Raw genomic sequence first — 24,222 nt, 5'->3', positions numbered from 1 at the left:
AAACTCCAGGCCAGAGGTGGGCTGGGTTCGCAGCTGCTACACATTTTTACATATTAAAAAACACAGTCATGGGTCAAATGACAAGGTCGGCTTTTCCCACCGGCAGCCCTGCTCCAGAGGACCCAGGGCACCAGCTCACCGCTCTGGCATTGAACGGGTCAGCTCACCTTTTGAACCACCTGGGGCAGCAGCCCCCACTCCTTCGTGGCCTGGCCAAGGGCCCTGCCCGCCCTGAGGAAAGGGCACTTGATGTCAGCTTCAGCAGAAAGGTGTAGGTCCGGTTTTCAGAGAAAAGAGGCAGCATAGGCAGCACCCGAGGAAAAAGAAAAGACACTTTGTCGTTGGCTAAAGCCCGCGTTTTAACCAAAGCGAATATAAAGTCCTCCGTGCCCAAACTAGCACTATTGTTTTTTAAAAAGAGAATAAGAAAGAGAGAGAAGGGGGGAAAACAGCGCCAGGCATACCCCAAGGCAGCCCTTTCCAGAGCTGTCCAGGCTGTTGGGCCTTGAATCAGGGCAAAGACATTCCAAGGGGGTTTTAAGTTTGGGAAAAACCAGTCACGGGTGGAGGGGACGCCGGAATCCCTTTGCCAGAGCTCAGGGCGGTGACCAGGTGGCCCCAGCCCCAGCTGTGGGGCCGAAGAGCAGAAATCCACTCGGCGGGGATTCCCTGTGGAGCTTGGGACCCACCGGCTTCCCGGCCATCGCGGCTGTGTCCCCTGAAGCAAAGGGCAAGAGAGGAACCATCTTCAGCCACCCCTTGCCAATCGACCAGCCCTTTTGCGGGGAAGGGAGAGGAGGTGTGTAAGTCGGAATATTGGTCCAAATCAGACGCCCAGTGGCCAGGCTTATCCTCCTTGGCCAGGCCCCAGAAGGCAGACGTCCCTCCCGGGGTTCCTAGTGGGACGAGGTCCTGGGAGGCCTAAGAGGCTCTCAGTGTTTGTGGTGACAGCTGATTTTGCCTTCTGACTGCTCCAGGACGTCCAGCATCTCCTCGATGATGGCCCGCAGCGCCCTGCCCAGCTGGTCTGCGTTGTACGGCTTGCCCAGCGGGGGCACGTGAACGAAGGCTGAGCGGCCGTGACTCTGGTACAGAGACATGTAGTAGGTGAAGTCGCAGAGGTACCTAAGTTGCAGGGCGTCGGGGGTGGGGGGGCGGCAGGGCAAAAGGGAGACCAAAACAGGGTCAGAGAGTCAATATGCAGAATAATGGGACAGCCACCATCCAGATCTACCGTAAGACCCCCAGCCTTGCCAGAAAACTGCAAGATGGAATACCACTTCACCCTCCCCAGGTTGGCAAAAAAAAAAAAAAAAAAACCCAAAAAACAAAAAACCTAATAACTTCATGTGCTGGTGTGTATGTGATGAAGGAGGCAGTATGAGACGCCACCAGTGGGGTGCGAATTGCCCCAGGGGGAAAATTTGGCACACTGGGAATATTGCAGATGCCCAGACTTTATGCCATATTCTTTCTGGTTTTTAGAATCTGTCTTCAGAAGCCAGTGGCATGAGGGCACAAGAAAGAGCAACAAGGCGTTCGCTGCATTGTTACGTATAAAAGTAGAAAACTAGGAAGTAAGTTGCCCCTGTCTGAATGTCCCGCCTCAAATTCAGCGTTGAAGCTCCTAACTCCCAATGTGATGGTCTTAAGAGGTGGGGCGTTTGGGAAGTGAGAGCCCCTCATGAACAGCATTAGGGCCCTAACAAAGGAGACCCCAGAGAGCTGTCCCCTCCTCCTGCCACAGTAAACAGTGGGCAGTCTGTAGCCCAGAGGGGGGCCTTCATCAGCACATGAGCAGACGGGTGCCTGGATCTTGAACTTCCCAGCCTTCCAAATTGTTAGCAATTACTTTCTGTCGTTGATAAAGCTGCCGGGCTGTGGTATTTGGTTGCAGCAGCCCAAACGGGCCAGGACGCAATATAAACGTCCACTGACAGAAGAGCGGCTTACTGAATTGGCTCATCCACACCATGCAATACTGTGCAGCCATATACAAGGCACGCGGTGGATCCAGAAGGAAATGGAGAATTCACCAAGATGCACGCTGCGTGCCCACAAGTGACATCGACAAAGAACCGTCTCAGGAAAATACACATCATGTAACCCCATCCACATAAAAGCAAAACAAAATAGGACAAAATCCTAAACTAGCACACCAAGTGTTCATATGTCGTTGATCCCCAAACAACATGGCTTTGAACTGCAAGGGTCCACTTATATATGGATTTTTTCAGCAAATCCAGTAGTGTAAATGCATTTTCTTTTCCTTATGATTTTCTGTTGTTATTGTTGTTTGCTTATATTTTAATTCCAGTGAGTTAACATACAGTGTGATATTAGTTGCAGGTGTAGGATATAGTAATTCAACACTTGCGTACCACACCCGGCACTCATAACGACCAGGGCCCTCCTGGATCCCCATCACCTAATTCCACCCATCCCCCCACCCCTCCCCTCCGTCACCATTGATTTGTTCTCCGTAGTTAAGACTGTTTCTTGGTTTGCCTCTCTTTTTTTTTTTCCCCCTTTGCTCATTTGTTCCTTAAATCCCACATATGAGTGAAGTTATATGGTATTTGTCTTTCTCTGACTGGCTTATTTTGCTTAGCATTATACTCCCTAGCTCTATCCATGGTGTTACAAATGGCAAGATTTCATTCTTTTTTTATGGCTGAATACTATTCCTCTGTGTGTGTGTGTGTGTGTGTGTGTGTGTGTGAGTATGTGTGTGTATCGTATCTTTATCCATTCATCAATCGATGGATATTTGGGATGCTTCCATTTCCTTATGATTTTTAAACATTTTTTTTTAGTGTTTATTTACTGAGAGAGAGAGAGAGAGAGAGAGAGTGTGAGTGGGGAGGCACAGAGAGAGAGGGAGACAGAATCTGAAGCAGGCTCCAGGCTCTGAGCTGTCAGCACAGAGCCTGACCCACAAGCTGTGAGATCATGACCTGAGCTGAAGTCAGCTGCTTAACCCACTGAGCCCCCCCGGCCCCCCTGATTTTTTTAGTGACCTAAACCCACTACCCCAAGATCAAGAGTCGCTCACTCTACTGACTGCGCCAGCCTGGCACCCCCTCCTCATGATTTTCTTAATAACATGTTCTTTTCTCTAACTTACTTTATTGGAAGGATACAGTATATATGTATAGATGTGTTTGTGTGTTATTTGTGTGTATGTATACACACACACACATACACACACATAATGTGTGTTAATCAACTGCTTATGTTATCAGTAAGGCTTCTGGTCAACAGTGATCTATTAGCAGTTAAGTTTGGTGGGGGAGGGGGAGTCAAATATTATGCAAATTTTGTATGCAGGGGGGTGATCAGCAGCCCGACCCCCCACGTTGTTCCAGGATTAAGCGTCTATGGAAAGGTGTCGGTGCGCAGGAAGTTTTAGAATTTTAAGTCTCAGCTTTAACAGAAGGATCGCTAGGGTGAAGGAGAGAGGGGGAGAGAATTTTCCACAGTGGGAACATATGAGAATATAGTCTAGAATTATCTGTGCGATTTGTAATTAGTTTTAAACACAGGGTGATGGGGGCACCTGAGTGGCTCAGGCAGTTAAGCGTCCAACTCTTGGTTTGGGCTCAGGTTATGATCTCAGCGTTCATGAGTTCGATCTCCACTTCGGGCTCTGCACAGATGGCGTGGAGCCTGCTCTGGATTCTCTGTCTCCCTCTGTCTGTGCCCCTCCCCTGCTCACTCACTCTCTCTCTCAAAATAAATAAATAAACATTAAAAACCAAAAACAGAATGGCGGTGAATTCCGTTACTCCATTCAGTCTACTGGATCTGCCACCTGGGGCTGGAGACGTGTACAGAGTGTTGAGAAATGGAGACACCTGGTGCGGAGAGGGCACTGAGCAGAGGGGACATAACTTGGTCCAGGAGGTTGCAGAGAGTCCCTCCCCCCCACTCCCCCCTGCCCCCCTCCAAGAAGACAACCTGTTGGAGCTAAGAACCGAAAGACGCCTTATCAGAGGGAGGTGATATCTGTACATGAGGGCAGAGGCCACAGCCTGTGCAAAGGCCCTGAGGCTAGAGAGAGCATGCTGTATTTGAGGAACCAGGGGAGACTGGCTTGTGTGGTTGGCGTGCAGTGGGGGACAGAGGTGTCAAGGCAGGTGAGAGTGGAGAGGTGGGCAGAGCCTGTGCATGGTGGTGGAGACAGGTTGGCTTTTATTCTAGGTGCGGTGGGAGCTGCAGGAGGGATTAAGCAAGGAACAGACACCATCTGACTTGAATTTATAAGAGACCTTGTAAGAGACTAAAGAGTTTCTTCTCAAAATATATGTTCACCCAGAACCTCAAAATGTGACCTTATTTGGACATAGGGCTTTTGCAGATATAATTCGTTAAGATGAAATCATACCGGACCCGAGTAGGTCCTACATCCAGTGACTGATGTCCTTATGAAAAGGGCATGTAAATACACACACGGAAGAGGGCCGTGTGGAGACGGAGGCCAAGATCGGAGTGCTGCAGCCACAAGCCAAGGGGCCCCAAGGGTTACCGGCAGCCACCTAAAGCCAGGAGAGAGGCGGGGAACAGCATCCCCCTCCGGGCCTCCAGAAGGAGCACACGTTGCCAACACCTTGATTTTGGACTTCGAGCCTCCAGAACTAGGAGGCGATACATTTTTCTTGTCCTAAGCTGCCAAGGTGATGTTTTTATTACAATAGCCACAGAAAACACACACAGAAACCAACTGCTTGGAGGAGTAGGACCCCCAGGGCTGGGGTAGAGGCGGGGGGAGGAGCCCCAAGGAGAGAGCTGGGGCAGCAGCATTGGGGTGGCAGATGCTAGCACCTGGGGGAAGGGGGCAGATCCGTACACAGTGAGCTCTAGAAGCAGAATCCATGGGACCTGTTAGTGCATGTACTTGGCTGTGAGCCTCATGAACGGTGAGCACTCATCCCCGAGGCCAAAGTCAATGCATTTGCCTTGTTCAAGGCTAGCCTGGGCCAGCAGAGGAGGGAAACCACAGCTCACACTCACCCCAAGGCCCCCTACCTGCCGGCATCTTGGGAGATGGTCACGGACACGTCCAAGCCCAGCGTGGTGACCCTTTTACATACAGCGTCCATGTCGATGATGGAGTCGATGCTTTCAGGCCCGTCCTCCACGCAGCACTGGGAGCCGGGGCAGAAGCGGCAGTTGTCCAGCCCCTTGTAGCCCTTGTTATGCCCACACTTCTCCAGTGTGACCGCGGTCGCCATGCCCGACACCCCCACATGCACCACGAGCTGCAGACAGACGGGCAGGGCCGTGAGACGGGGTTCCCCCCGCCAGGCGGAGGAGAGGCGGCATCCTCTCTGGGTTCTGCCTGGAGCCACATTGTTTCTGGAATGGACCATACAGTCGCCCCCCACAAAGGGACAGCCAGAGGGAAACATGCAAGGGTGTTCATCGCAACCGTGTTAGTACAAATACCAGAAACAACCTAATGAGCCGTTAGCAGGGGGTTGACTAAATACATTATGGAGTTGACCTTCCAAGAGTAGTTCTATGTCTTCAAGACACATTGCCAAACGCAAAAGATAAAGTGTGGCTTTCAGGAATCAAACCTAACAGTGCTCAAAGAGGTAGTAATCTGTCAGTGATCACGTCAGTCTTTTTCATAAGAATGCGAAAAAAGCATGAAATAATAATAGGAGAACGGTTATGTCAATTACTACAATCTGCCCAGCCGTTAACATAAGGGAGGACTTTCAATGACCTACGCAATAAGATGCTCACAACAAAATATTCATAAAATTAAGTAAAGTTGAATTTCAGCTAGTAATTATTTGTATATACGCTTACACACAGAGAAGGTATTGTAAGAAAATATATAAACATTTATTTTTTAAAACTTTTTTAATGTTTATTTTTGAAAGAGAGAGAGACAGAGCATGAGCAGGGCGAGGGCAGAGGGAGAGAGAGGGAGACACAGAATCTGAAGCAGACTCTAGGCTGCGGGCTGTCAGCACAGAGCCTGATGCCAGGCCTGAACCCATGAACTGCGAGATCATGACCTGAACCCATTTAAAACATGGGCTGATGATGGTGAGCTCGAGCCCCGCTTCGGGTCAGCCTCACTTCTCTCTCTCTCTCTCTCTCCACCTTCTCACTTGTGCCCACCCCTTAAAATATAAAAAAATTAATAGAATAAAATAAAAATAAAATATAGGCTGGTATGCTGTCCTGTGCCGCACCCAGGGGCCACCCGCAGCTGGTGAGCACTTAAAATGTGACTCCCACAAATTTGAGATGTTCAATGGGTGCAGAACACACCCCAGATTTTGGAAACTGGGCACAAATGAGAATGTAAGACACCTCATTAACTACCTTCAGCCGGGGACCCCCGGGTGGCTCAGTCCGTTGAGCGTCCAACTTCAGCTCAGGTCATGATCTCACAGCTCATGAGTACGAGCCCCATGTCGGGCTTGGAGCGGACAGCTTGGAGCCTGGCACCTGCTTGGGATTCTGGGTCTCCCTCTCTCTCTGCCCCTCCCCTGCGCATATTCTGTCTCTCAAAAATAAATAAATAGGGGCGCCTGGGTGGCTCAGTTGGTTAAGCCTCCGACTTCGGCTCAGGTCAGATCTCACATTCATGGGTTCGAGACCCATGTCAGGCTCTGTGCTGACAGTTAGCTCAGAGCCTGGAGCCTGCTTCCAGTTCTGTGTCTCCTTCTCTCTCTGCCCCTCCCCGTCTCATGCTCTGCCTCTCTCTGTATCAAAAATAAATAAAAAACATTAAAAAAAAAGAATAAAAAGATAAATAAATAAATAAATAAATAAACAAAAAAATGTAATTTAAAAAAGTATAATTTTTAAAAAATTGATTACAGGTTGAGACACTATTTTAGATATATAGGTTACACTGAGGAAATGATTAAAATTAATTTCACCTATTTGTTTCCACGTCTTCTAAATGTGGCTGGGGGGAGATGCAAAGTGTCCTGTGGAAAGACGTGAGGATGTCTAGTGGGTCGTGTTGCTGGAGACCAACTCTCTGGAGTTAGGGGGGGAGTTCGTTCATTACTGGCCGCCCCACACCTGGCGCGGTCCTAGCTGGCGCTCCGTAAATTGAATATTGGTGAATGTGAAAACGGCAGCTGTTGTATGATGAGCTGCAAGGTGATCCCCCCACGAGCAATAAAAAAGTCCCTGTCCTAATTGCCTGGAAACCATGACTGTGACCTTCTTTGGGAAAAGGGTCTTTATCGATGTAAGTAATAAGTAAAGGATCTCTTTTTTTGTTGTTGTTTTATTTATTTTTGAGAGAGAGAGAGAGACAGCATGAGCAGGGGAGGGTCAGAGAGACACACACACACACACACACACACACACACACAGAATCTGAAGCAGTTGCAGGCTCTGAGCTGTCAGCACAGAGCCGGACGCGGGGCTCGAACCCACGAACCAGGAGATCATGACCTGAGCCAAAGCTCACCCAGGCGCTCCAGTAAAGGATCTCTTAACACGATCCTCCTGGATTATCTGGGCAGACCCAAATCCAATGACACATGTCCTTACAAGAGACCCATGAACAAAAGCCAGAGACAGAGAGGAGGAGAAGTCCATGTGACCACAGGGGGAGAAGCTGGGAGACCCGAAATGACCCTCCCCCTGAGGGAGGGCGTCCCACAGCTGATGCCTCGATTAGAGATTCCTGCGCCTCCAGAAATGTGAGACTACATTTCTGTGCTTCAGAGTTCATGGCCATTTCTTACAGCAGCCGCAGGAGCCCCATCCACGGCACACGTGTGCGCACACTAGCGTCCATGCACATGCATGTGTGCAGACACGGGTGTGAGTGATCACATGGCAATAATTGTGGTGACACTAAGTACCAGGGGGGAGTCTCTATGGTGGGAAAATTTTAAAAACATGTTCGTGCCATAGGGTCTTTTGTTGGTTGGTTTAACTAGAAAAAGGCAGGACTGCACAGAAAAAGCAGAAGATGGGCGCCTGGGGAGCTCAGTAGGTTAAGAGTCCAACTTCAGCTCAGGTCATGATCTCATGGTTCGTGGGTTTGAGCTCCACATCAGGCTCTGTGCTGACAGCTCAGAACCTGGAGCCTGCTTTGGATTCTGTGTCTCCCTCTCTCTCTGCCCCTCCCTTGCTCATGCTATCTCTCTCTCTTAAAGATAAACATTTAAACAAATTTTTTAAGAAAAAGAAAAAGAAAAAAAAAGCCCATTGACAGAATCACGTCTCACTAAGCCTCCAGGTCCCGCGTTCACAAGGGGCAAAGTCCACTTGACTCAACAGAGGCTCATTAGGAAGGAAGTTTCCACTGACTGGAAAGCCTGCGCTGGGCAGCGAGGGTGGGGAGCTGGGCGGGGCGCCCACAGGCCACCAGGGCCTCACTTATCCGAGACACTAGCCCAGGTCACCTCCCAGGAAACCTTCCCTCCCGACCCCCTGGAGCTCTCTGAGCCGCGTGTGACTGTGGTGGGACAGTGTGGCTCCTCCTTGTCTGGCCTCCATCGCACCACATCCGGTGATGGTGACAGCTCCCTCCCATACTCACTGTCCCCTCGAAGCACCCTCAACTCCCCCTTCTCCTTCCAGGAGGTCTGGAGAGCGGTGAGGCCACCAGCTGGCCACCGGAGCAGGCATGTGACCAGACCTCACGGATCAGAGCATTCCTCGCTCCAGCCATAGTGATGGGCTCCAGGACTGGCAGGGGCCCCAAGTGGCCAGTGAGAATGAGCCAGGGAATTATCAAAAGGAAAGGTGTTTGCTTTCTGAGGGGCTGAGTTGGTGGGTGGCGTATCAGCCAGAAGCCGCCTATCTGCGCCAAAGCAAAAGCAAAGTACAAAGCAAAGCTGAATGGCCAAGAGGGAAGGCTGATAACACTGAGTGAGCACCTGGATCAAGCTGTACCTGAAACATGCAAATGTCTGTGCTTAAGCTGAGTTAAGGTGCGCTCTGACTGTCACATAGAACTAGATGTGTCGTGACCGATACAGAACTCCAGGGGGACAAAAGCAGGCTCTGTGGGGTCGCAGGTGTTTACACTCGTCCCTCACGTCCATGGTAACTGAGGAAAGTGTGGCCCTTTGGGGGACAAGGCCATGGCACCTGCCATGTGGCTGAAGCAGGGACAAAGCCACACAGATCCATGCACGGAGTGCCCACCTGCGGGCCCCAAGCCCCCTGCCTTCGCCCCACTCACCTGTGGGCTGTGCTTCTCCCACAGGGCAGGGATGAGCCTCTGGACCGTCCTGTACTCGACTGGAATCTCATACACGTGCAGGTCCACGCTGTCGCCGAGCCCCAGCTTCTCCAGCTCCTGGAGGGGAGACGAGAGGGTGTGTGCGGCAGCAGGTGAGGGCTGCAGGGTTCCTGCGTCTCTGGGGACAGACTGGCCCACCCTCAGACGGCAGGTGGGGCTCCTGACTCAGTGCGCGGAGTGTGAGGACAGGTGCGTGTGCTGGTCCTCCCCAAAGCTCCTCCCGGACCCCCCTCCCCACTCACTCTTCTCAAACTCTCTCTGCATCTCCAGGGGGGGCAGCATGATGCCTCGGCCTTTGATGCTAGGCATCCAGCTTTGAACCCTGTGTGACCTTGGGCAACTTACTTAACCTCTCTGAGCCTGTTTCCTCATCCATAAAATGGGGATAACAAAAGTAGTAATTTCACAAGGTAGCTATAAGGATTACATGAACACATTCACAAGAGACGCTTGGCGTGTTGTATGCACTCAAATAGTGCTGCTCCCGTTACTATATTGTCTTTGCTGTTGTTCATTATTATACTTTCCCCCTCATTATACCTGATGAGAATTATTTATAAATAATGCTATGAGGCATGCCACATAGCAGGGTCTCGGTTCATGTTTACAGATGGGCCCAACTCCTTGGGGACCCTCTAACAATCTCGAGTATGAGGTGGCTTGAAAACGTCACGAGGGGCGCCTGGGGGCCTCAGTAGGTTAAGCGTCCGACTTCGGCTCAGGTCATGATCTCACGGTTTGTGAGTTCGAGCCCCACGTCGGGCTCTGTGCTGACAGCTCTGAATAAGGACTATTGCAGGACTGCTTCCCGTCATCCTCCGGTCCCGTGCAGGGGGTGGAAAACGCTGCCACTGGTGGGTGTGGGGTCCCAGACAAAGCCTTTTCTGCACGCACTTGGCTTCGCTGATTTCATTCACTGCGGGTGAGTTCTCCCATCTCCCGAAGTGGCTTCAGGCTCTGCACTAATAGCACGGAGCTCGACGTGGGGCTCGAACTCACAAACCGAAAGATCATGACCTGAGCCAAAATCAAGAGTTGGGTGCTTAACTGACTGAGCCACTTGGATGCCTCAAATCATTGGGTCGGTTTTTTTTTTTTTTTTTTGAGAGAGAGAGAGTGCGTGCGTGCGTGCGCAAGCAGGTAGGGAAGGGCCAGAACGAGAGGGGGGCACAGAGGGTCTGAAGCAGGCTCCGTGCTGACAGCAGAGAGCCCTACACGGGGCTCGAACTCCCGAATGGTGAGATCATGACCTGGACCAAAGTTGGATGCTCAAATGACTGAGCCACCCAGGTGCCCCCCGTGTTGAGGGGGTCTTAAACGCCAGCACAGGGAACTGAGACCCCATCCCTGTCACCAAGCCCAGTGATACGCGGGATCAGAAAGAATGCCCCCCCCCCCAAGAAACCCATGGCAGAGAGAGGGCACATCTGCCCCCTCCGCACTGGCGCACAGGTGGGCGCAGGCCGCTGCTGGGGCAGGTGGTGGGGAGGGGAGGGGGTGACATTTTGTGTGAAATCAATTTCAAACCCTTAAAATATCCTTAAGAGAAATGTGGCAAAAATATTTCATTTCTCTTATAATTAAAAAAATTTTTTTTAACATTTATTTATTTTTGAGAGAGAGAGAGAGACAGATCATGAGCAGGGGAGGGACAGAGAGAGAGGGAGACACAGAATCCGAAGACAGGCTCCAGGCTCTGAGCTGTCAGCACAGAGCCCGACACGGGGCTCGAACCCACAAACTGTGAGATCATAACCTGAGCCGAAGCCGGATGCCCAACAGACTGAGCCCCCGGGCGCCCCTTATAATGGTTTTTTCTCAGGCATGAGTAGTTTTACTCTCATGTTCTCTTTTCATCTAAGCCTCAAGTTCCCGGACTGCGCAATGGGACCAGGGAGCACATCCCTTAAGGGGTGTGGGGATTTGGGGACGGAGCAGGCATGGAGCTCACCAGAGAGTTTTCATGGCATCAACACCCCGAGAAAGCTTCACCTCTGTGACCCCGGGTTCCACGCCCACGATTTCATACACACTCGCCCGTGGCCACGCACCCAGGGGGGCTGTTTTGAACGGCCACACAAACGTGCACAGACTCTTTTACTGGAGCACTTTTCGTGGTAAAATGAATCCTCCAAACAACTTGTATCATTCCCAGAGCTCGGTGGTTTGAAAGCCTCCCCCGGTGGATGTCAGAGATACCACGGGTGGGATTTATGGGATGAGCCAAGTTTTTTGTGGCCATTTGGAGACTCAAGCGCCACGCTTGCCTCCCAAGGCGACATCTAAAATCCCATCACACCCTTCCCCTGCTCATGCTCTGCTGCGCTTCCTGCCACGCCCAAAATAAACATCCTAACTCCCCACCACCGTCCAGGAGGTGCATAAGCAGGACGCTGCCAACTTCCTTGCCATCCTCCCCCCACCCCCAGCTTTTGCTCACTTCCCTCCAGCCACGCGGCCTCCCACACACCAGACTCTCGCCTGCCTCAGGGCCTTTGCACTGGCTATTCTCACTCCATGGAACATTCTTCCCCTTACTTTCTGGTCAGTCAACTCTCTCCTTAGCCTTCATGTCACAGCCCCTTGAGAAGCACTTGGGGACACCCAGTTCCCTTTACACACTCCCTCAGCCCCACAAAATGGTGTCCTTGCTAGAGCACAGGACAAGCACATGGCAGGTGCTTGTGAAATACTGCCTGAACTGAGCAGCTCAAGCGTGGACTGAGAAAAAATATGAACGTACGTGCCTCACTTTCCTCAACTATAAATGGGGGGTTGGACTAGCTGCTACCTAGGACCCTCTCTTTTCATCCTTTCCTACATTTAAAAGTAGCTCCTGGGGGGGGGGCATGCCTGAGGGAAGCTTGGTTGGTTAAGCATTCAGCCTTTGATTTTTGGCTCAGGTCATGATCTCACAGTTCGTAGGATCAAGCCCCGCATGGGCTCTGTGCTTGACAGGGCAGAGCCTGCTTGGGATTCTCTCTGCCCCTCCCCTGCATGCGAACTCTCTCTCTCTCAAAATAAATAAATAATATTTTTTAAAGTAGTTCCTGGGACACCTGACTGGCTCAGTCAGAAGAGCATGCAACTCTCGATCTCAAGGTCATGAGTTCAAGCTCCAGGTTGGGTGCAGAGATTACTTAAATAAGTAAAACTTTTAAAAATAAGTAAATAAAAATAGAGCCTCACTATTGACAAGGGTGAAGAGGAAGAGACAGCCCAAGGATCCATCAGTGGATTAAAGGATGAATAAACAAAGTGTGGTCTGTCCATACAATGGAATATTATTCAGCCACAAAAAGGAACGGAGCCCTGACCATGCTTCAGTGCGGGTGACCATGAAAACAGTGCTCGGTGAAAGAGGCCAGACACAAAAGACCACAGTGTATGATTTCTGTATATGAAATGTCCAGAACAATCACATCCATAGACACAGACAGTAGATTAGTGGTTGTCAGGGGCTGGAGAAGGGCGGACGGGGAGTGGCTGCTGATGGGGACAGGATTTCCTTTGGGGGATGGGAATGTTCTGGAACCAGATAGAGGTGGTGGCTGGTCAACATCGTGAACATAATAAATGACGCTGAACTGTTCGTTTTAAAATGGTTAATTTTATGTAAGTTTCATCTCAATAAACAAGGAAAGAAGAAAAGTGGCTCCTAAATGCATGGATGGTGGAGGGTCAGAGTCAAGGGCCAAGCCTCCAGAGCCAGGTGACCACGTGTGCTCCTTCTTCCTGCCCCCTACTGGCTGAGTCATTCGCCCTCTCTGACCCTCAGTTTTCTCATCTGTAAATGAGATTAACTGTAGTACCTAGTCATAGTGAGGGAAAGTAAAACAACACACGTATAATACAGAGTCTAAAAACTGCTCAAAGGATGTTAATTTAAGTTACATTTGGAAACATGTATGTGCTTCCTTTAAAAGAAAAAAGCACAATTTCTTCGGCTAAAATGAGCCTCCAGAATCAGATTCCCTGCTCCCCCCACCCCGCCGCATCTTGAACAACTGGAAACAAATAGACAAAATGTGTCAAATAACACTTTTCAGACATTGAGGAGTCAAAGCTAGGCTTCTAAAAAGGTAAGAAGGCTACAGTTTGCAGAGCAGAGTCCTGGAAAAAAAGATAGCTGGGAGGGAGGGGAAGGGGAGCGACTGATGAACTCAGAGATCTTTGAGAGTCTAAGAAGGAATGGGCATAGAGGTGTGCGGAGACCAGGGACTCAGCCTTGAAGGGAGCTGGTGTGAAGCAGCCAGAGCGGAAAGACTTCGTTAGGAAGTAGAGAAAAATTAGCCCAGCATAAAGACCATTCTGGTGGTGCCTTTGAAAAAAAAAGAAAGAAAGAAAAAAAAAAAAAGAAAATTAACGGCAAGGCTGGAAAGGATCAAACTGTTTCCAGCAACTTAATTGTATCCCAGTGCAAAGATCAAGGAATTTAGAGGAACTAAAAAAGTATCCAATGTGCTACAAAGTAAAATTCAGAAAGTCTGGCCTTAATGTGAAACTTACCAGACAAGCAAAAAAAAAAAAAAAGGCGGTAAATTACAACCCTTAAGGAGGAGAAAAATCAATCAATAGAAGCAGAATCATAAAGAAACAGAGATGGTAGAATTAATTAGTAGATGAGGACATTAAAAGAGCACATTTTTAAAAATCCATACAGATCAAGTTTGAAGACCCCCCCCCCATCATCGAAGTCACATCCCCAGACTTCAGAGATAAGTATTGTTAGCAGCACACACTCCTATCTCTGTGAATTAGACATACCTATCTGAGAAAATACATAGGATTCATTTTTACATCAACTGTATTCTTCACCGTTTTCCCCACTCAACAGTTGTTTTCGGAGATCTGGCTGTGAGTGATACTGTTAAATCAAAGCCTGCTTCTCTGATCTCTGGCTCAGCACATCCTAGAGGCAGGGGAAAAGCTTTAGAATTTATAAGTGAGTCTTCCCCTGATCCCTTAGAAGAGACCCATTGAGGTCTTTTTTTCTCTGAAAACAAATTCATTAACACCCAAAGCACAGACAATAAGAGAAAAACAGAAACGAGATTTGATAAAAATGGAAAACTTTCGAGCATCCAAGAACACAATAAAAAAGTGAAATGACAGCCCAAGGAATGAGGGAAAATATTTCCAATCACACATCTGACAAGGAATCGAAATCCTGAAGATATAGAGAAGGCCTACAACTCAATAACAAGAAAAGTAACAAAATTAACAACCCAGTTTTAAAATAGGCAAAGGCTGGGGGCACCTGGCTCAGTCAGTTGAGCATCTGACTCTTGATTTTGGCTCAGGTCATATGATCCCAGGGACGTGGGATTGAGCCCCATGTCGGGCTCTGCGCTGAGCATGGAATCTGCTTAAGATTCTCTCCCTCCGCCCCCTCCCCTGCTCATGCAGTCTTTCTTTCTAAAATAATTTTCTTTATTTAAAAGAGACAAAGGATATGAATAGCCATTTCTCCAAAGAAGATATACAAACTACCAATAAGTACATGAAAAGATGCACAACATTATTAGTCATCAGGGAACTGCAAATCGAAATCCCAACAAGGCATCCCCTCCCACCTGTCAGAAAGGCTAGTGTCAAAAAGACAAGAAATAACAAGTGTTGAGGAGGCTGTGGAGAAGTTGGAGCCCTTGTGCACTGCTGGTAAGGAGGGAAAATGGCACAGGAGTGCCCGGCTGGCTAAGTCAGTGGACAGTGTGACTCTTGACCTTGGGGTTGTGAGTTCAAGCCCCACGCTGAGTGTAGAGATCACTTAAAAATAAAATCTTTGGGAAAACATGTAAAATGGTGCAGCTGCTGTGGGAAATAGTTTGTGGTTCCTCAAAAACTTAAAGAATTATAATATGATCCAGCAACTCCACTTCTGGGTCTATATACAAAATATTAATTGAGCACCTGGGTGGCTCAGGTGGTTAAGTGTCCAACCTTGGCTCAGGTCATGATCTCATGATCCATGAGTTCAAACCCTGCATCAGGCTCTGTGCTGACAGCTCAGAGCCTGGAGCCTGCTTCAGATTCTGCATCTCCCTCTCTCTCTGCCCCTCCCCCTGCTCACACTCGGTCTCTCTCTCTCTCTTAAGAATATATAAATGTTAAAAAAAATTTTTAAAGAAATGGGTGCACGTAACAGTGGGTGTGTGAGTGTGAGCGTCTATTTTCCCACCTCTGCCACAGACAGCTCACAAGTAATGACTCCCCAGTAGTACTGAGCACACGCAGCCCCCAGCTCCTGGTTGGTAAATATGAGGATAGAAATGAAGGCTTTCTGTTGAAATTGCTTATTTCAAGGCTGGGGCAGGGAAAGTACGTGGGTGAACTTGCACTCACCACATGACCCATCAGTCCCCTTCTTAGGTCTATGTATGCCTAAGAGAAGTGAAAATCTGCATCCTCACAAAACCTTGTATGTAAATGTCCATAGCAGCATGACCCAGGACAACCAGAAGGTGGAAAAAACCCAAATATCTATTAACTAAGGAATGGCTAGTCGAACACAGTATGCCCATACAATGGAATACTATTCAACCATAAAAAGGAATGAAGCATGGACGGACTACGATATGGACGGACCTTGATAACAGGATGCTGAGGGGCACCAGGATGGCTCAGTCAGGTGGGCGTTTGACTCTTGATTTCAGCGCAGGTCACGGTCTCGTGGTTTGTGGGTTCAAGCCCCCTGTTAGGCTCCTTGCAGACAGTGTGGAGCCTGCTTGGGATTCTCTCTCTCTCCCTCTCTCTCTGCTCCTCCCCGGCATGCTCACTGTCTCTCTCTCTCTCTCTCTCTCTCTCTCTCAAAATAAATAAATAAATATTTTTAAATTCTTTAAAAAAATGAAAAATAAATAAAACGTGATGCTGAGTGAAAGAAGCCAGACATAAAAAAAGCCACATGATGCATGATTCCATATAAAATGTCCAGAACAGGATAAATCCATGGAGACGGGGAGTAAATTAGTAGTTATCAGGCCTGGGAAAAAGGAAGAATGGCAGGGGCGCCTGGGTGGCTCAGTCGGTTAAGCCTCTGACTTTGGCTCAGGTCAGATCTCACATTCGTGGGTTCAAGCCCCACATTGGGCTCTGTGCTGACAGCTCAGAGCCTGGAGCCTGCTTCCGGTTCTCTGTCTCCTTCTCTCTCTGACTCTCCCCCTCTCATGCTCTGTCTCTGTATCAAAATAAATAAAACATTAAAAAAATTTTTTTTTAATTAAAAAATTTAAAAAAAGTGTCAAAGGAAAGATGGAATTAGAAAACTGTCATTTGGTAACCAACAACTAAAATAAAAACTGATTCCGGCAACACTCACCAGGGGACACTAAAAGGAGTGGGTGTAAGTCTAAACACGTATTTATATGGCACAAAGTATTTCACAACAGGGTGCTTTTTAATTACAAAGGGCAAGATCATAATATCATAGGCGAGAAGTCTACCAAATTTCATCTTTAGCAAATGATCAAGGTCAACAACGCCAGTCACAAAACATGTCAAAATCTGGTGCCTCCCGATACAATGCACCAAGAAGGACACAACACCGCTTCTGAGGGCTTCCTGCCCAAACCTGCAGCCTCAGTGTAATCAAGAGGAAACATCAAACAACCACACTGAAGGATGCCCTCCGAAGAACTGAGCAGTTCTCAGCAAATGCCATGATGTGAGACACAAAGAAAGACAGAAGAACTTTCCAGATTACAGGAGATTTAAGAGGTGGAACAATTGAATACAACATATGATATGGAATTTTTTTCTGCTGTGAAGGACATCAATAAGGCAATTGGCAAACTCTGAATAAGGGCTGTAGGTTATAGAATTGCATCTATGATAAATGAGTCTGTTTTTAATCATTGTGCTGAGGCTGTGTTTTAGGAAATGCACAATGAATTATTTAGGGGTTGAGGGGTGTCATCTCTGCAATTGGCCTTTAAATGACTCAGGGCTGGGGCACCTGGGTGGCTCAGTTGGTTAAGCATCCAAATTGGCTTAGGTGGTGATCTCACAGTTTGTGGGTTCGAGCCCCACATCAGGCTCTGTGCTGACAGTTCAGAGCCTGGAACTTGCTTCAGATTCTCTGTCTCCCTATCTCTGCCCCTCCCCTGCATTTGGTCTCTCTCTCTCTCAAAAATAAATAAACATACAAGAAAATTAAATGACTCAGGGTAATTCCTCAAAAAATTAAACAACAATTATAGTATGATCCAGCAATTCTATTTTTGTGTGTATATTCACAAGAATCGAGAACAGGCTCTGAAAGAAATATCTGTACGCCCATGTTCACGGCAGCATAAATCACTGCAGCCAAAATGGAGAAGGACCCACGTGTCTATCAATGGACGAGCAGGTAAGCAAAATGCGGTTTATCCATACGATAGAGTATCATTCAGTCTTAAAAACGACAGAAATTCAGGCACAGGCTACAACATAGACAAACATTGATGGCATTATACCGAGTGAATCAGCGAGTCACAAGAAGATACATACTGTACAGCTCCACTTATATGATGTCCCTAGAGTTGGCAACTTCATTGCAGACAGAAAACAGAATGGAGGAGGGGTGCCTGGGTGGCTCAGTCGGTTAAGCCTCCGACTTCAGCTCAGGTCAGATCTTACATTCGTGGGTTTGAGCCCCGCGTCAGGCTCTGTGCTGACAGCTCAGAGCCTGGAGCCTGCTTCCGGTTCTGTGTCTGTTTCTCTCTCTCCCCCTTCCCCTCTCATGCTCTGTCTCTCTCTGTATCAAAAATAAATAAAAACATAAAAAAAAATTTTTTTTTAAATCACCTCTACTTGTGTGGTTCCAGGGGGGAGTTGTCCCCCAGTTGAGCCTGCTGTGCACAGGCCAGGCCATGCACAAGCCCAGGCACGTGTACTTGAGGAAACCACTTCTGTGAGCAGAGGCACAAAGGATGCTAACTCGATTAGTGACCAACCCGGGAAACCTTCTCGGGGGCGCCATAACCCTCCTGGTGGCAGCCGTGACATGTGGTGTGCTCAGGCCGGACGCATGGCCTGGAATGCCAGGCCCTCCCTATGGATCCTCTCTGTCCAGCAGAATGAGCTCTATGTGCTGAGCAACGTCACGTACCCAGATCACCTCCCTCAAGGGTTGTCTCCATTGGCTGATGTTTCATGAGCCTTAGTGGGATGGCCACATGCCCCCATCAGTTCTCAATGGTAGGAAGTGAGCTGGCATCACCAGGGAGCCATGGAATGAGTCATCTCCTTCTTCTTGTTTCACTTTTTGTTTTTTTAAGGAGGCTCCATGCCCAACATGGGGCTCGAACTCATAACCCTGAGATCAAGAGTCACATGCTCTACTGACTAAGCCAGCCAGGTGCACTGTGAGTGATCTTCTTGTCCTAATCTTTGCTCCCCATGTGCTCTGGGTCCTCACCTATCCACCCCCTTCATCTGGCGGGGAGGAATCATGAAAGCTGCCACCAAAAATATACTGCCATCACCTCCACCTGAACCCTGAAGCCCCCAGTGCCAAGGTCAGCGGGAGGAGGGGGTGAATAGGGAAAGGAGCCCGTTGCCCCTCCTCCCACCAGCTCAGGTCAAGTGAAAGCAGCTGGCTCATGGGGGGGGAGGGGGACACAGGGGACATGGTGGCTGTGGCGTCTTGCTCATTGCAGTGTGAGGCTAGCCAGAAACTCCGGTAAGGTGACTGAGGTCAGGACAGCCACAGCCTCGGGGACAGGGCGGAGAACGGTTGGGAAGGGATGCCCCAGAGGGAACATTCTGGGTTGATGGAAATGGGTCACTATCTGGACTGAAATATCCCTGACAAGGGTTTAAATACTCTTCACTGAAGTGTTAGGGGCACTGAAGATCCGTAGTGTCACTTTATGCAAATTATTCCCTAATCTTAATCTTGGAGGCTGCGGAGGGGAAGGGGCAGCTATGAGGGAGGCTCGTCGGAGTTCTCAGAAGTGGGTGGCCCGGAATCTAGCCGAACTCTCTGCCTCTGGCCACTTTCTGTTCCAACAGGGCTGGACAGTCCTCCTGGGGTAGGAGGGGAGCGGCAAGCACACCCCGAGTCCCATGACAGTGCAGTGAGTGCGGCCGCCAGGCACACGCCCGCCCGTGAAAGGAACAGGGCTCCCCGTGCCCCAGACGGCGCATTGTCTACACCCCAGTCTACCTGACAAGTCCCGCCTCGAGGCCGCATCTGACCGATTCCCTTGACCTCACAACAAAGAGTCCCTTTGTTCCCTGGTTAATATCCTTAGCAGGTCTGTCTAGACTCACTGTGGCAGTAATTGTCCCGTGGTGTCACCAGGACCTGTGACACAACTCCTCCTCGCAGCGCTTGGCCAGGGGACACTCCAGTCGGCCCCAAGCCAAGGGGGTCCCGGCCCTTGACACCCACCTGAGCCTCCTAGGAAGAGAGAGACCTGCAGCCAATGTCCCACACCCACCACCCTAGATCTGGGGGCGGGGGGGGGGGCAGAAACGGGGCATTCCAAAAATAAAGTCCCTTCTGTGAGAGGTGCTGAGGGGCAGCGCCACCCTGGGGAGAGGCGGAAAGGGGGTGCCCTCCGTCCTCAGCATCCCCCCACCCCCTGCTGGGGCTTGTGGGAAACCGGTCACTTCAACTAGAGCACAAGTTCACCCAAGGCATGAAGAAGAAAGGTCAGACGAGAGAGAGGGACAGAGGAGGTGGGGGGGACAGCGGTGAGAAGAGAGTGAGAGGCACTGAGAGATGGACGAAGAGAGAGACGGAGCCGAAAGAGGAGAGAGACAGGAAAAGAGAGACCCAGCCCACAGAAAGACCAAAGGAAACTGAAAGAGAAAGACACAAGGGGAGAGAGAGAGACAAAGATGGAGAGAGAGATGGAGACATAAGGGGAAAGAGGGAGAGACTAGAGGGAGTCTGAGAGACACAGAGACAGAGAGACAGGTAAAGAGAAGGCGAGAGACAAGAGAAGTTATCGGTCCCTGAGAGAGGAGGGATTCTTTCTACAGATGACAGCTCGGGCTTCTGAAAAGTCAGTAGGGACAGGATGTTAACGGCTGCTCCCCCTGGGTGACAATATTCCCGTCTTCAGCTCAAGGGGACTGACACATACCGCTGCCGGAACTCAGCACTCAGCAAGAACATTCCAAGGCCCATTTCTTGAGGGATGGATTCCACCCACCCAACGGGATACCCTGGTCACCGTCAAATCCGTTTTGGCCAGGTCAACTTAAACACACCAAGGGGAGCTCCCAGCATCCCCTCAGAAGGAACCCGCAGACACTGCCACACAGAAGGTACCAAACTTGAGTGCAACTCCACCTACGCCAAGTTCTAGAACAGGTATCACCCAGGGCGGCAGAAAAAAATAAGTCAGCAGAGGGGTTTACCCCTGGGGGGAAATAGCGAGGAAGGGGCACAAGGCTCTTCTGCGACGAGAAAGGGGCTAGGAATGTTCTAGATCTCGATCTAGACGCAGGTGACGTGAAGGTGCACATGTGTAAATTTCGTGGAACTATACTGACGCATTCAAAGTAGGTATGAGCAACTACAATGTTTTGTTTGGGTGTGTTGTGTTGTGTTGTGTTGTGTTTTTTTAAGGGACACAATCAGATCTGGGAAGGCTGGTGTCTTTGTATCCAGGGAATGGTGGAGAATGCTCTCTTCTTGTTTCATAAGCTTGAGGAAGAAAATTGAGAGTCTTCTTGTGGCGAGGTCTGACAACTTGGGCAACCAAAATATCAGGGGGGTTTCGCCTCCGGCAGTGGGATAAAAAGCTGCCATCCTCCACCATCCGCATCCCAAATCTTTCCAAAGATTGTTTAATTGATTTTTCTCCTATTTAGATGCAGATCATAGTGTCTGGGGCCCAGGAATTCAGACACACGGCTTTGTGTCCACTCAGCCCCGTGAAGGCTCCTGTCTGAAACTCGCACAAAGCCAGACACACAACGTCTTCAGAAACACGCTGTTTCCTTTTTGTCTGGGGCTCCAGGGAGCGGGTGCAACGGGCAGAGCCCTGGACACGCTTCCCTCTGCAGGGTCCCAGGGACCCCGTCCCTCTGTCCGGCTCAGAAGGTGGGGTGAACGTTTTTTGTTTTATTTTTAAAAAGGAAAGTAGCCAAGATTTTGAGGTCTACACGAGGGGTGATATAAAATGTGGGGGGCCCCAACTAGGAGTTGATGCGTTGAGGTTTTTTTAACTTGGATTTTTCTCCAAATTCAGGGCTCTGGAGTGAAAAGCAGGGGATGCTTTAAATCAAGCAGCTAATGGGCTAGGATTAACATGAGTTTGGCTCCAGTCTCTGCAGATCTGATTTATACAAGGAGAAAACGGTTCTCTCTTTCTCTCTCCCCATTGTTCCCGTCTGTCTCTCCAAATGCCCCATCTGACAAAGAAACTGGAAGGCTTGCAGCCTAATAACCTGTTCAGGATAGTGGGAAAGACCCCCCCATCCCCCCAATACCCAGCCTTCTCCTCCCCCAGCTGCTGGGAGCCAGCAGTGAAGGTCTTTATATCCCCTCTGCCAGGTTACCACATCCTCCCCACATCCCTGCCTGGTCACCCCCAAACCTGGTTGGGGCATGGGGCTCTTTTGAGGCAATGCCATTCTTGTTTCCTCCCTGTGTGACCCCACATAACTCTCTCTGGGCCTCAGTTGCCTCATCAGTAAAGTGGGCACAATAAGTGCCATGCAAGGGTGGTGGGGGAAATTCAGAGTGCTTGGTGCAGAGCAAGGTACAGCGGTTACCGTTTGGAAAGACGCGTATATCGGACAAAAACATTTTGCAGGAAGCTTCTTCGGAGACTCCTCCCCTTCTTTCGTGCCATATATTCCCAAGGGGAGCCCAGCGCCAAGCCTGACTCCTACCCTCCAGATCTGAGTTACCTGGACTGCGATCCAGCTGGCGTTCACAGTATGTTCCCCAAAAGGGCCAAACCCTGCAAAAAACAAAGAAAGAAAGAAACAAACAAAAACCAGAAAGTCAGCGTATCACCACCCAATGATCTTTGCCAGCCCGCCCAGGGTCAGGCTGCTGTCCCCAGGGATCTTGGAGAGCACCTCTCACCGGGGATGATGTCGGGGGCCTCGTCCTGTGTTCTTGGGTGCACCCAGGGGCCTTCAGAGCACCCCTCCTTTCTCCGTTCTTAACTGTCCTTTCCTGTCTTCACTGTCACCTGACTCTTGTGTCCAGCGAGGGGCCAGTGGCCTCCTTTTGCCCCAGAAAGGGCTGGCCTGTTCCCCTTGTGATTTCCTCCACAATCCCTGACCCCCATCTATAATTATTTTATCACTGTCTTTGTCTGTGAGCTCAGTGAAGCACCGCGAGGTAAGGAATGACCCTTGAGGGATGGATGTGGCTGCCTCCCACTGTCCAGACACCACCCTGCCACCCTCTTGTCCACTCGGCCCCACCCTCCTGTCCAGGCCCCACTTACAAACCAAGAGTCACCTGAGGATGTGCCAAGTGTTCTGAAGGGACTGTGGCATTCAGCCTCACTGCAACCCCTTTTGGCCAAGGCTGTTTCCTGGGCCCATTTGACGGGGGTGGGGGGCAGACTAAGGCACAGAGTGGTGAAAACAGCTGCCTCAGGTCACACAGCCAGAAGGCAAAAGAACTGGGATTTTAAACCAGATTCATGAGAGTCCACAGCTCTTCTATTCTAAGCATCCCGTCACCCTGCCTAAAAATGAACACCTCCAGTAAGACTGAGGGTCTCAGGTGGTGTCAAGGCCACCAGAGGAATGCAGTGTCCTGGAACAGCAGCCCCCCCCTCCGGTGGGGACAAGATTTCTCCGCCCCCTCTCTCCTCCTTAATAGACTAAGTATGAGTCCCAGCTCAGCCACCTACAAACAGGGTGACCTCTGTAAGCCTCAGTTTCCCCTTTGCCAAATGGAGATGGTGATGATGTCATGAGCTCATGCAAGGAAAAAGTCCAGTCCGGTGGCTGCCTGCCCATTTGACACTAGAGGAACAAATAACCAGATACAGGAGGGCTGCGTGCCTGGGGAGGGTGGGGAGCGGCGACCCTCGACCCAGTTACACAGGTCTGTTGAGTGAGTGCCTTCTTCTACCTTCCTGAGAATTCCGGGACCAGCCTCGCCCTCCTGGGTCCACAAAACATCTTCGTGAACCTTAGCTGGGTCTCCTACTCTGGACCCCTCCAGACAACCGGTCAAAATGACCCCCCAACCAGAGGCCCGGCGGAAGTTGACGCCCACGTGGCCCTGAGGCGGAGTCTCCTCGAGGAGGAACAGTTAGTTTCAGGGAGTAGGTGACAGCGGGGAAGGGCTCACCCATAAACAGCCCGGGGCGAAATGATTTTGACTCGGCGGGTCCTGGCGACAACAGAGAGAGCGGCTCCCCGCTCGAGGTCCCCCGACCTCCACCTGCTCTTGCCTCAGGAGAGCAGCCCCCTGTTAGCGAAGAGCTGGGGGAGCAGTGGCTGGCAGGAGGTTCATTTGTCACTGGGGCACTTCCTGCCCGCAAATTGGCCTTTGTCCCCTGGGACCGTGGGTGGGGAACAGGCCCGACCTCGGGAGGGGCGGGATAAGTCCGGTCCTGCCCACCAGCCGGGCAGACAGAAGACAGGTGCCCAGAGGGCCACTGTCCTCACCCGGGGAAGGAAGGACGTCGGAGGGGCCTGCTCCGCGCTGGGCACTTGACCGGACCCCCACGCCCTTGCCTGCCCCGACCCCTGACAGCGGGAACACAGGGGCGTTCCTTCCCCACTTTTCTACGTGTTGCGCGGACTAAGCTGGGCGATGACATCTCCCAAGCCTAAGACGACTTCTAGTACCTGCCCCGCCCGGCCACCGCGCCCCAGGAGACCCCGCCGGCTCTGGAGCCAACCGACCCGCCCCCGCCCGCGGCCGCTGTCACCGCGGCCCCATCAGCGTACCCGTCACCACCACCGCCTTCCTGGGCTGCTCCATGGCGGGCTCAGGCTGCGACTCTGACCCGCTCCTGCCGGGACTGGCGAGTCCGCAGCCGCCGCTGCCCCCGCCA

General features: G+C 50.4%; 1 protein-coding gene across 2 annotated transcripts; it reads right to left on the bottom strand.

The window, feature by feature from the left end:
- Positions 1-329: 329 nt before the first annotated feature.
- PGPEP1 (pyroglutamyl-peptidase I) lies at positions 330-24,216 on the bottom strand. Of its 2 annotated transcripts, XM_029916920.1 has the most exons (5): positions 24,116-24,216; positions 22,100-22,152; positions 9,185-9,301; positions 5,029-5,261; positions 330-1,125 (listed from the first exon to the last, which is right to left on the bottom strand). In XM_029916920.1, the coding sequence occupies exons 1-5, from the start codon at positions 24,147-24,149 to the stop codon at positions 933-935; spliced, it is 630 nt and encodes a 209-aa protein (XP_029772780.1). In that variant the 5' UTR covers positions 24,150-24,216; the 3' UTR covers positions 330-932. The 2 variants fall into 2 exon arrangements, with proteins under 2 accessions (XP_029772780.1, XP_029772781.1); XM_029916921.1 differs by lacking the exons at positions 22,100-22,152; positions 24,116-24,216 and adding an exon at positions 14,012-14,106.
- Between the last annotated feature and the right edge of the window lie 6 nt (positions 24,217-24,222).

This window comes from Suricata suricatta, chromosome 12 (genome assembly GCF_006229205.1).
Source record: "Suricata suricatta isolate VVHF042 chromosome 12, meerkat_22Aug2017_6uvM2_HiC, whole genome shotgun sequence".
NCBI lineage: Eukaryota > Metazoa > Chordata > Mammalia > Carnivora > Herpestidae > Suricata > Suricata suricatta.
This window is presented reverse-complemented; position numbering and strand designations above follow the sequence as displayed.

What these genes read in the sequence shown, in the direction of transcription:
- PGPEP1 (XM_029916920.1), bottom strand. Translation starts at nt 24,149, where the DNA reads ATGGAGCAGCCCAGGAAGGCGGTGGTGGTGACGG. An exon ending in GAAGGCGGTGGTGGTGACGG is followed by an intron (nt 22,153 to 24,115) that starts GTACGCTGATGG and finishes TGTTTTTTGCAG; the next exon opens with GGTTTGGCCCTTTTGGGGAA. An exon ending in ATCTCCCAAGATGCCGGCAG is followed by an intron (nt 1,126 to 5,028) that starts GTAGGGGGCCTT and finishes CCTGCAACTTAG; the next exon opens with GTACCTCTGCGACTTCACCT.